This window comes from Dermacentor variabilis, chromosome 10, assembly GCF_050947875.1.
Source record: "Dermacentor variabilis isolate Ectoservices chromosome 10, ASM5094787v1, whole genome shotgun sequence".
NCBI classification, from domain to species: domain Eukaryota; kingdom Metazoa; phylum Arthropoda; class Arachnida; order Ixodida; family Ixodidae; genus Dermacentor; species Dermacentor variabilis.
In genome coordinates this window covers 89271606-89283677 of record NC_134577.1, presented here as the reverse complement: position 1 = coordinate 89283677, position 12072 = coordinate 89271606, and the positions used below count along the sequence as shown (strand labels likewise).

Genomic DNA, 12072 nt, shown 5'->3' with positions numbered 1-12072 from the left:
AGGACCGATAAGAGTAGATAAGAGTGGGGTCACGTTCGATAAACTTAATAGCGACCGATGAGGGTTGATAAGTCACATCAAGTTTCATAAGAGTGATAATCATCCCGGGCTGCATGGAGCTGATCTCGTGGCAGAATGTGCACGCGTGCTTATACAACTTAGCAATGGCAATGGTTGCTGCAGGATGTGTGCCACATCTTATTCAATGCTATATTCAGCAATGCAGTTGGCTTCAGCTGATTCATTTTTTATGTAAGCTTACAGTTATGGTGAAGCTGCAGCGTGCAGAGACAAAGTGAAGGGGAGCATACAAGATGCACTGCTGCAACTTTCACATGCTTCATAAGCCACCATTAAGCCAGATATAAATAGTTATGATCGGTGGGAATACGTGCCAAAACCACAGTCTTATTATAAGACATGATGTGACAGAGGAATGCAGATAAAGTATGTTCATCTACGATTATTTATTGTGCCCTAACACTAAATAGAGCACTTGAATTACATCCCCGTCTAAATGGAGTCGCCATGGCCTCGATCGAACTATTGAGGTCGAGCTCAGCAGCGTAGCTTCTCTGTCACTTGGTTACCGAGTCTGATAGACATAGACTTTACTGTTAACCAAGTACTTGGGACAATTTGAATAGATATGCTTTTGGCTTTTTAAGTTGTGATGTTCTGTTTTCAATGTGTTGTATACTGATATCGCGTGTCACACTACGTTTTCATGATAATCGCTTATCGGCCACGCAAGCAGCAGTCGGCAGGTCACATGTTCATCACCCTATAAAAAGGGCACGGCATCAATAAACGTTGTCTGTTCCACCCTGGCGTCCGGCTGATACGCCACAGTTGGCGTCGAGGAAGCGGCGGCGATGGCCGTCGGCAGGATCGGCGAGTATCATCTCGGCACAAACGCGTCATGGGACGAATACGTCGAGAGACTAGAAATGTTCTGCGAAGCTAACAAGATAGCGAAAGAAGAGCAGAAAAGAGCCGTCCTGCTGAGTTGTTGCGGCGAAGAAGCGTACGGGCTCATCGTGACTCTGGTGAAGCCAGCAAGACCGACAACAGCAACCTACGAGGAAATTAAGACGGCGGTTCGCAAGCACCTGCATCCAAGGCCTTCAGAGCTATACGCAAGGTTTTTGTTCTACAAGAGAAACCAGGCTGCGGAGGAATCAGTTGCGGACTACGTCACGGCGCTTCGGAAGCTAGCCGAAGACTGCGGTTTTGGCGACGTGCAGCTCCCGATGGACATCATGATGCGAGATCGTTTCGTATGCGGCCTCCAGAACGAAGCAGTTCAACAGCGACTTCTCGCAGAACACGACCTTACGTTCAACGTTGCGTACGACATGGCCGCGACCGCAGAAGCGACAGCCAAGCAACAACGAGACATACGGATGCACGGCCGAGACGAGGCGAAGGACTGCCAGGGCATGATACAAGCAACCCACACGAAGCAAGACGCCACGGCAGAGGGATCTAGTTGCTACCGTTGCAACGGTAAGCACGCTCCGCATTTATGCAGTTTTAGAAAAGCGAAATGCTTCAAATGCAAAAGGGTTGGACATATTGCGAGGGCTTGTCGTTCAAAAGACGAAAGTAGAGCGGCCCGGAAGACGCCTGAACAAAAGAGGAAAGTTGAAAAGAGCAAGGGCGTGTACGAAATGAGTGCATTGTTTTCACTTTGCGAAGTGAATGAGCAAGAACAGAAGTTTATGGTTAAAGTACAGATACAAGGACAAGAAGTCCCGATGGAGGTTGATTCCGGAGCATCGTGCTCAATTGTGAGTGAAGATACATTTAGAGTAATCGAGAGAAGTCGGGGTGAAATACCACTACAAGATTCTGGAACAACTCTCGCCACGCCACTGGTAGTGGTAAGAAAAAAAGACGGAACTTTACGCCTGTGCGGTGACTACCGTAGCACCGTAAACAAAGCTATTAAATGCAGCGGGTATCCTTTGCCCACAACCGCTGAAATGCTCGCAGCTCTGGGTTCAAGCAAATTTTTTACAAAGCTAGATCTAGCTTAAGCTTATCAACAGCTAACGCTAGACGACGAATCGGCTGAAGTGCTCACAGTTAACACGATAAAGGGGCTGTACAAAGTCAAACGGCTGCCGTTTGGAATTTCGGTGGCGCCATGGGTATTTCAACGAGTCATTGATACGCTGTTAGTAGGCATTCCCGGCGTGAAAGCCTATCTTGATGATATCTTGATTTCTGGCCGTAACGCGGAAGAGCACGCCGAGAGATTAGAAACCGTGCTATCGCGTCTGCAGAATGCGCAGTTAAGAGTAAACAAAGACAAGTGCGAATTCAACAAGCCGAGCATTGAATTCTTGGGTCACAGGATTGACGCCACGGGAATACATCCGAGCCGAAGCAAGACTGACGCCATCCATAAAGCGCCCGCACCCACAACCAAAAAGGAGTTGCAAGCGTTCTTGGGGTTACTACATTTTTACAGCAGTTTTCTCAAGGGCAAGACTGAAGTGGCAGAACCCCTCTATCGACTGCTCGACCATGACCACGAATGGAAGTGGACAGGTGAGCACCAACGTGCGTTTGAGAGACTAAAAAAATTGCTTAGCTCCGACTCTGTACTTGTGCCCTATGACACCAAGCTTCCTTTAATTTTGTGCTGCGACGCATCTCCTGTGGGAGTGGGGGCAGTGCTAGCCCATCATACGACTGATGGGAAGGAACAGCCCATAGCGTATGCTTCCCGGACGCTTGGAGCCTGTGAACGTAACTATGCTCAGATTGATAAAGAGGGCTTAGCTGTTGTCTTTGGCGTGAAACGGTTCCACCAGTACCTTGCTGGGCGAGAATTTACGGTCATAACGGACCACAAGCCATTGCTGGGCCTGTTTAACACGGACAAGAGGGTGCCTGAAGTTGTGTCGCCCAGAATGCTCCGTTGGATTTTATGTTTGTCTGCGTATAACTACAGCCTTCAGTACAGGCGAGGCCAAGAAAACTCCAACGCCGACGCACTCAGTCGTCTGCCAGCACCGGGAGGCGAAGACGAGCCACACCCACCTGGGGACGTGCTCCTGCTGGAAGCGGTCGAGTGCGCACCGATGCAGGCGGCAGACATCGCTGCGCTGATCAAGAAGGACAAAGTATTATCCATGGTAAAGGAATGGATCCTTAGTGGCTGGCCGTCAACACAACTGGACAGCAAGTTCGCGCCTTACGAGGTGAGGAAGACGGAGTTGTCGTTGCATCGTGATTGCATGCTGTGGGGGAATCGCGTTGTAATTCCTAACGCAGCAAGAGAAAGTTTGCTTCAACTCCTACATGCAAATCACCCTGGGATGAGTGCTATGAAAGCGTTAGCTAGAGGGCTCATGTGGTGGCCGAAAATGGACCACGAAATCGAAGAGTTTGTACGACACTGTCAGCCATGTCAGAGTAACCAGCAAAGCGATCCCAAGGTTCCAGTGCATTCTTGGATCAAGCCAGACCAACCTTGGAGTCACCTACACATTGATTTCGCTGGTCCAGTTAATGGAGAAGTATTTTTAATCGTGGTAGACGCGTACAGCAACTGGGCTGAGGTCGAAATCATGTCATCCATGAAAGCTAAAGCTGTCGTCACCAGCTTAAGGAAGATGTTTGCGACACACGGGGTGCCAGACGTTATCGTTTCGGATAATGGCACAGCATTCACTAGCTCGAAGTTGCAAACGTTTTTAAAGTGCAATGGTGTGCGTGCTATTTTCACAGCTCCTTACAATCCCGCCAGTAATGGTAGGGCGGAGAGAATGGTAAGAGAAGTTAAAGAAGCGTTAAAGAAGCAACAGGATGGTTCAACGCAGTGCAAGATTTCGCGGTTCCTGTTTAAACAGCACACGACGCCACATTCGGTCACGGGGAAATCTCCGGCAGAATTGATGTTCGGAAGAAGGCTGAGGACAGCCTTGGACAGACTTCATCCGGACCGGCAATACGTGCCGGAACCGCAACGACCGGAGATTAAGAGGTTCCACGTCGGTGACGCGGTCTATGCTAAAAGCTTTTGTCCAGGTCCAAGGCGGAAGGCGGCCAGGGTTGTGGCAGTGCGAGGCCCGGTGTCGTACGTCGTCCAGCTGGACAACGGCGAACGCCATCACAGGCACCGGAACGAGTTGAGGAGCGCCTGGACGAGGCTCGAAGCCGATCCAGTCTCAAGTGCAGACTACCACGTCAGGCTGCCTCCTACAGTCAGACGACCACAACAGCTGCCGGTCAGCACGGAAGCAGCCGCAGGTGCAAGACCGGGCCAAGCTACCCAAGACCCGGTCGAGACGCGAAGATCAACACGCGTTAGACGGCCTATCGCACGTTATGGCATTGGTGACTAACCAGACATTTTGCAATTATGTAATGAATCTTAGGGGAAAGGAATGTTGTATACTGATATCGCGTGTCACACTACGTTTTCATGATAATCGCTTATCGGCCACGCAAGCAGCAGTCGGCAGGTCACATGTTCATCACCCTATAAAAAGGGCACGGCATCAATAAACGTTGTCTGTTCCACCCTGGCGTCCGGCTGATACGCCACACAATGTCACTGAAGGAAGTTCGCCGGGTAAATCAGGAGACAGTAAAGAAAAAAATATTTTCTTAAGTGAGTCTTTGTTTACTTCGGAGATTTCCCAACAGCTTACTCGAGGAATTCCAATTTTGACGTAAACACTTATGACAATGAAACAATGTTTTTAAGTGTAATGCCATGTTCTCATCCAGCACAAGAAAAACTGGGACAGTTGTGCATTAAGGCTGGAAACGGCGGTTGAAATACATTACTAATGTTATGTTTGTTCAGCGGAACCAAAACTCACCCGTAGTGTAAAATGTGTGGTAAGTGTTTCCTTCAGTTCGAATATTCTTATACCGCGCTGCACACTCACATTTAGAGTATGGGGAAGATGTTGGCTGAAAAAATCTATGTATTCTATCTCAGTACACAATAAAAAGAAAGAGAGGAGAAATAAGAATTTGAGATCGCTGTTTCAAATCTGTCTCTGTGACTAGCGTGGACACACGAATGTAGAGCAATGCAGTAAAAACGTTGATCTTGCATGCACTTAAAACCTTATAGCGGTATCTGTACCAATCTGCACGTTATTCGTTTGTCCTTCTTCAGATTGAAGTAATTAATAAGGTACACAAGTCTTTATGTCACACTACCTGACTTCGTATGGATAACCCTAGCAGTTTGTTAGCTTAGTAAACTAGAGAATTTAGTGTACTTTTTATGACAAACTCTGCAGCAAGATTTTACAAGCATAACTTCATGAGAAGGATCACACAAGTATAGTTTCGTGTTTCTGTATTACCAGGTGAATTGAAAGAACTGCTGTCAACTAATTCAATCAATTTACCTCAGTACGCGCGCGAATGCCCTGCGCCATTCGCGGTGCAAATCCTGTGCGGCGAATTAGGCTGTCCTAATAAAGCTTCCGTCGCTCTTCCCTCTGTGCACAAGCTAATGCGGGCTGGTGCTTTGCGTAAATCCCTCTTGAACGAATATCTTTTCAGAAGCAGGGGCAGAGAGGATCTGCTCTCTCGCGCAATATATTGATGTTTTCCTAACGCACCTATTTCGCATCGTTAAACGGCAGTCGCTAGCTTGATATGCCGCTTTCGAGACCTTCCGGGCCATTCGCGGACATACTGTGCTTTCGGACTTGAAGCAGAAAAAGTATATTTTTGATGTTCATTCAGCACAATTTTTGCCTATATGGTGGTGGTTTTGAACGCCCTCTGCAGTTTCGTGACCTTCGAAGCAGAAAAGAATAATAAATGCCTCCGGGGGCGGTGTGTGCTCTTCGGAAGATCGCAGATGTCGCGATTCCACTGGATCTATGGCTGATTTTATCGATGGATGAAGGAGCAGCGAGTCTGAGAATGCTGCCTTTTCGTCGAACTTCGGCTCTGAGAGCAACGACCACCCAAATTATCCCGAAACATGGGCTGCGCAGCCAGGCAGGTCAAGTTGTTGTGGAAAGTTTTCAATTGCAAAACGCCGAGCTGAAGCGCGAGTTCGAACTCATGATGGGCGACATCCAGCTTTCGTCCAGCAAGCATTCATGGCCGGGCGGTGACAGGTGGGTCGATGGTAGGGATATGATTCGTGAACTTGCGTTTAACAGGCATCGCATCATTTCGGGCCTTCGGGAATTGTGGATACTCTGCAAGTATCTTGTCGTACGTTGAAACAGGCCCCAACTTACGGATGCCAGATGAGGAGAGGTTGGACTGCAGGCCAAGTACACAGAGGAATGTGACGTCATCCTTTCTGCTCCAATCGCGAACACTCCCATCTAGGTTGAAATGGCTGAAGATGCCCGCTCCCAGTATGACAAATCTGACGTCTGCGATCCCAAGCCCCATCTGCGCAAGCGCCCCAGTCCAATGTCGAGCCTTAGTGACCGGAGCCCATACGACATGATGGCGTGTGCACTAACACTAACACAACGATCCCTAAACTTTCACTGAAGCTCAGACTTAGATGAGACCAAGCTGCGGAACTTTCTCACAGCATCCGATGCGGAATAGTCATTCTCGGAGACAAAGCACCACTTGGCGCGCAAACGCCCGAAATCTGCCTAAATTCATCAGGCTTGGTATGACCCCCTGTTTTGGACTAAAACATTTGTGTCGCCCAAGCGAGCTTTCATGTTCATCGGTGTTCAACAGAGCCACATCGTCGTGCGGCAAAAGAGAAAATTTAGAATACATTGAATTACTGTAAGTTATTGACTATTAAAGAAAGATAAGCCATTGCACTGTGTGGAGGCGGATGGCCAGCAAAGCTGCGTAGGACAAGAAAAAGAAGTTACACAGAATTTTGAACAGTTGTAGAAACACATTTATTGTCTTGGTGGATGGTCATCGTACTGACACGGCTCAGTTTGGTCGCAGCGCTTTTAAAGGCAACAGCGCTAACGAAAGGATACGCGCACATAGTCTGCGCACTCAACAGCAAATGAGCAAATAATCATGGTAAGCACTTTCCATGCGATTACAACAAAGCCGCCTCAGCGCGCACGAAACCATTTCCTGCCCTTTCGCTCCCCGTCGGAAGCGAAAGGGCTGGGATTGGTTGCTGACGTGGCACGAGCACGCGCTTATGCAGCTGGAGTCCTTGCTAATGACTGTCAACTGTCAGCTGTCAACCCATGAAACCAACCTTTCCCGCGGCTGCATGATCTGGGGGCAAGTGGGTTTTCACGTGACCACATCACCACCTAAACTTGCGAGCCAATACAAGTGTCACTTAAAAAATCCTTGAGTGATTAGCACGCTCAAAATGCGAAGAAAATTTGCGCCTATTTCAAAGTGCTTCCATGCACGCTCTAAACGAAACTCAATATGCTGCATATTTCTAAATACACGTGCGCGACACGCACCACAAATTTTCTTGTTTCTGTCCGCCCGAGACACGCTTTCAAGGAACGGCATAAATACTCCCTCAAATTGTGCGGGTAAAGAACGACGCTTCCAAATAACACGTTTTATTTCAAATAAAACTTGCGAACACATCAGAGAAGTGAAGTGGCACTCAAGCGCGCCACCACAGGTCTGCAGCAAACGACTTAGACTTTACGTTACGAGAGTATTTCCCCAAAACAGGCCCATGTGCTTAAAGTAAGAATGACACACGGAGAAAACGAAGTGTGAACGATTTAGGCTCGCGCAATCTATGTCTTTGAGAATATAGGGAAACTTCACAAACAAGCAATATCAACAAAGCTCGAAACTTGTTTCTTGAAAAAATCTTTGCTATCGGCGATCTGAAAACATTTACCGAAGCACTAAAAATATAGAAACAAAGTGCTCTTTACGCAGAACTCGCACCGCCGCTATTCATTCCTGATAGCCTACGCTTGCTTCATATTTTTAAGCTGTACTCGTTGAGGGCGTGGTCTGAAACTCTTCTTGTCAACCAGGGATTACAAAGGCCACGTAGGCCAATCCCCTCGCTGCAGACGCCCGGCACTTTACGTACTGGCAACAGGCCTTCTAAGCATCGCCCTACGAATTCACTGACTTGTATGACCACTTCGCGTCAAATTAACACCTCGCTCTCCTGTGTAATGCACAGTGCAACTCAAATGTAAACAAATGAATGGTAACATAATTGCCAGTGGTTCTTGTCTGCCTTCCCGCCAAACGGCCCTTAATTTCTTCGTCGTACCGTGCGTCTGAGGCTTCCTAACTGGAAACATTCAAAGCCACAAACGCGCCTTTCCAATACTTTCACGACGTTCGTCGCAGGGCATAACGCTTTTCATTTATTTCGCCTGCGTCCTTTCCTATTCCACATTTCTCACTGTGACGCCGTTTTCTCCTAACAAGCTTTCTGGTGCTCATTTCCGAGCCTTTTTCTCGCATTCAGGCGCAGAGCTTCAAACACTTTGAGACAGTAGAGCCATTTTCTTTTGCGGAACGCAGCTCTCATACCTGGGAGCTATCAACAGCTCCACTGCCCTATCTATATTGCGTAACCAACTGGAAATTTCGACTGGTGAGCCTCTCTGCTTGTCAATCCTTGTTTTTTCTTTCTTTCTTCCTGTCTATATTGTTCTCTGCAAAGCCGCTTTTTCCTAGCATGCTTTCTGGTTCTCATTTCCGAGCATTTCGCTCGCATCTCATTCTAACTGAAACTTTTCTGACCGATTGAACTCTAGACTGGTGCTCTTGTCTAACGATTTGGTGTTACATAAAACTTTTTTCTGCAAGGCCTACGTTCACGACACGCTCCCTTGATAACTGTGCCAACTCAATCAGAGCTGGCCTAGCCACTTCTCTTCTGCATAATTGGCACCGCATCTCATCACGCTAAATCCGGTCCTCATTTGCGGGCCCCTCAGCAAATAAGGCATGGTCTACGGATGTCGCATCATCCATGAACGTACATTTAATATTACTGGGATTAGCCTCTCTTTCTAGCATTGGTAGAACCATGCATGCTCTTTCTTTCCACCTTCCGTGCGCCCCTTCTTCGGGTGCCTGACGTTTCTGCAAATTGCTTGTTCCGTTCTTGGAATCTTTTGAGTTGGAGCGGCGATCGCTTCTTCTTCTAGCCTAATCATTCCTGTCTTTTCAAATTCTGCTCATGCGTTATTGCTTCCTGTTCCTCTTCTTTTATAGATAGGTTGCCGAAGTATTCAAAATATTGCGGATCACTGCTGCTTGGTAAATATTATTACGAATATCGGTTTCTGATCCGTGATCTTCTACTTCTGCGTCCAGCTCTTCACATAACCGCAACAAGGTAGCTCTCGTAAAACTCATTAGGTCCATGGTCACTACTTTAAACCTTGGCTCAGGTATTCCACAATACTCACTGCGTAACTCGCACAAACTGCAATGAATAAAGAAAGTACCAGCATTTCAATTCTGATTTTCCAGGCGAATTAGAATTCTGGCAAATATTGGAGAAACCGAACTCCTATCCACCGAAGTGGTACCAAGTCCCAAGTTTTATAGTAGTGTGCTCCCCTGTCCCAACCTGTTTTCCGTTCGTCTTCTTCATGCTAGTAATTATGCCACATAACTGTTTCAACACCATCTAGGCCAACGTTGTGTGTTAACTATCCCAAGTTCTCATCCGCAGCAAAGAATAACTTCCGAGAAGTCGACAATCCTTATTCGCCTTGATTAGAGTTACGGTAGATTTACACGTGCCGATTACTTCCATACAAGCATGGAGTCTTGCTTTAGTACCTGGTTCAGATCTATACTGCTGAGATGCGCGAAAACCACTGTATCACAATAGGCAGCTGCATACATTCTATCGGTTTTCAGTATGTCTAGGCTAAAGGATCCGATTAATCTCAAGCGAAAACCACTCATTCGTCCTCTTCTGTGCAGTCATGATGCACTGCGAGGATCCACCCGTTCGCGGGCCCGTTGTTGACCATTGCAGTGGGCTCTAGGTTCTATCCAACTACTTTCATCCAGTTGTAGCGGCTCGGGGTAGCGTTTAAAGCAGAAGTCCTTCATGCACAGAGATGAGTGCGTCCGGGAATAGGAGCCAAATGAAAGAAAATGCTTATTTTACATATTTACACTGGCTGCACCTTTGGAAGTGCACTCCATCTGGGAGTAGGTTAAATATCTGAGTCACTCCCACATGAGGGCACCTCAAGACACACTCACTGAACCAAAGGTGTCCGCTTTTAAAACAGTAGTCTTTCCTAGATGACTGAAATGGGAAATTTGATGACCGCGTCTTGGTCGATTATAATCGTCGGCTCAGTCGCAAAATCCCTCCTCTGACATCGAAGCATTCTGCCGGACTCCGACTCCAATGTTGCACCCGTAAGACACAACCACGTGGGAATTTCGGAACCTGAAATCGACGCAGTTCCCACGGATGTCCTCGACGTTGGTGCCTTGCATCAACTAGTGGGATCACCGTGACAGTTCGCTTGCAGCAACCCGGAAAACCTGGCCTTAACGGCTGTTACCCCGTCTACCGAATGTTGTGGTCATTGTCACTTTGATCAGCTTCGTTACTTAGCGGGGGGGGGGGGATGGCGTTGGGCGGGTGCTTATGAAAGGTCCGCCGCATTGGAAGCGCCCAAGCAATTCCCATCGCCGTTTTGAGACGCAACGGCACTAAAAGCACAGAAATAAAAATTATGCCGATCCCACGCACTGTGGGAATCGATGTGAGACAACCTAATTATGTGTTGTTTGCTTTGATTGACAATAATTAGTGGTGTTGCTGGCGGCGAACGTTTAATTTGTTCCACGTTTAGTTATGGTGGCTAGCATTCATAGGCGTCGCCAACGGGAGGCTAGCGCCGCTCCTCTGATTCATGCCTGGCCTAGATGGTGCTGCTCTCCATAATTGCGCTTGCACGAGCTTCTGGCAGCATTCAGCACAGCCTGTGGTCACAATACCTTTCCTTTCTACATAGCCCTACATGTAGAAAATAAACCTGGCATCACTACCTTCAACAACCATGGAGCGATGAACGAGTTCACAAACACTAAGCAATTCATATGCTTCTGTTCGACTTGCAACGTCGAGAAGCTCATCAATTGCCATCTGGGAGCTTGTCTCTTTTGCATTGGAAGCACCAAGCAGGCTCCTTAAGACTCCTGAAGGAACATTGCTTTGCGGTGGTGATTTTGTCAAGTTTTGGAAGCTTCGTGTATTAACAGAAATAAAAAAATTGGCTGGCTGTTGGGCTATCAGTACAGCCAGAAATCTGCCGCACAATGCCAAGAAGTCTTCCGTTGGGGTGCTGGCACAGATGCCTTGTCATCATATAACGAAACCCCACCTGTGTCGTTGAACACTGACGCAAGTGTAATGTGCTTGAAAGAGTGACACGTAGGCCGTCAGCTGTGCTGTTGCTTTGGAGCCCTTTTGATCCAGCTGTTTCTTCCCATTTGTCTATGTAGGACAAGCAGCTTCTGATCACGTTTTTGTGGTTCCCGCTGGGTCCTAGGGAATCTTAGATACACCGAGATGTCATGGCTTTGATCAAACGTCTCATCATTTCCACAAAGCTGTCGCCTCTACGCTTCCCAGTGGCCACTCCATCTCATCTTGGTAGAGAAAGAGTCCTCTAAGCGTTTCATAGTTTAGTAGCCGAAACACATAATTCACTCTCAGTATTTAAACACCAGAAGGATGAACTACTTCCCTGCTAATGTGGGGCATCGCCATGAGGGTGGTTTCACGCACTTCATCACACTTTCGGGCAACGTCTATCTGATCCACAGTAGCATGCCCTTCTGGGGTTTTCATTATTGTTTGGACTAATCTGTTTCTCACGTATTTTACCAGATGTGAGAAGTCTCATACGAAATAGAGGGAACGCCCTGGTTCGGTAGGATGCTGTCTTCAGCCGGCCACTCGAAGACTCTAACTCCGGCTGCACAAAGATGATGTGGTCGGAATATCGAGGAGAGACGGGACGCCGTTGCAGAATGCAGTCCGGTAAGTATTAAAATTACCGCAGCAGCTGGGGAGAGGGGTCCGAAGGAATGAACAAGACTCCAGGAAGCCGCAGGGATGCATCATAGACGACGACAACCAAC

General features: G+C 47.7%; 1 protein-coding gene across 1 annotated transcript in view; it reads left to right on the top strand.

Moving 5' to 3' along the window:
- Nucleotides 1-875: 875 nt before the first annotated feature.
- The window catches only part of LOC142559328 (uncharacterized), a 34614-nt gene continuing 23417 nt past the window's right edge, over nucleotides 876-12072 (top strand). Inside the window, exons 1-3 of the mRNA XM_075670943.1 lie at nucleotides 876-1509; nucleotides 2677-3215; nucleotides 3867-4244. Of these exons, the coding sequence (XP_075527058.1) occupies nucleotides 876-1509; nucleotides 2677-3215; nucleotides 3867-4244 (1551 nt within the window). The remainder of the gene's footprint in view (nucleotides 1510-2676; nucleotides 3216-3866; nucleotides 4245-12072) is intronic.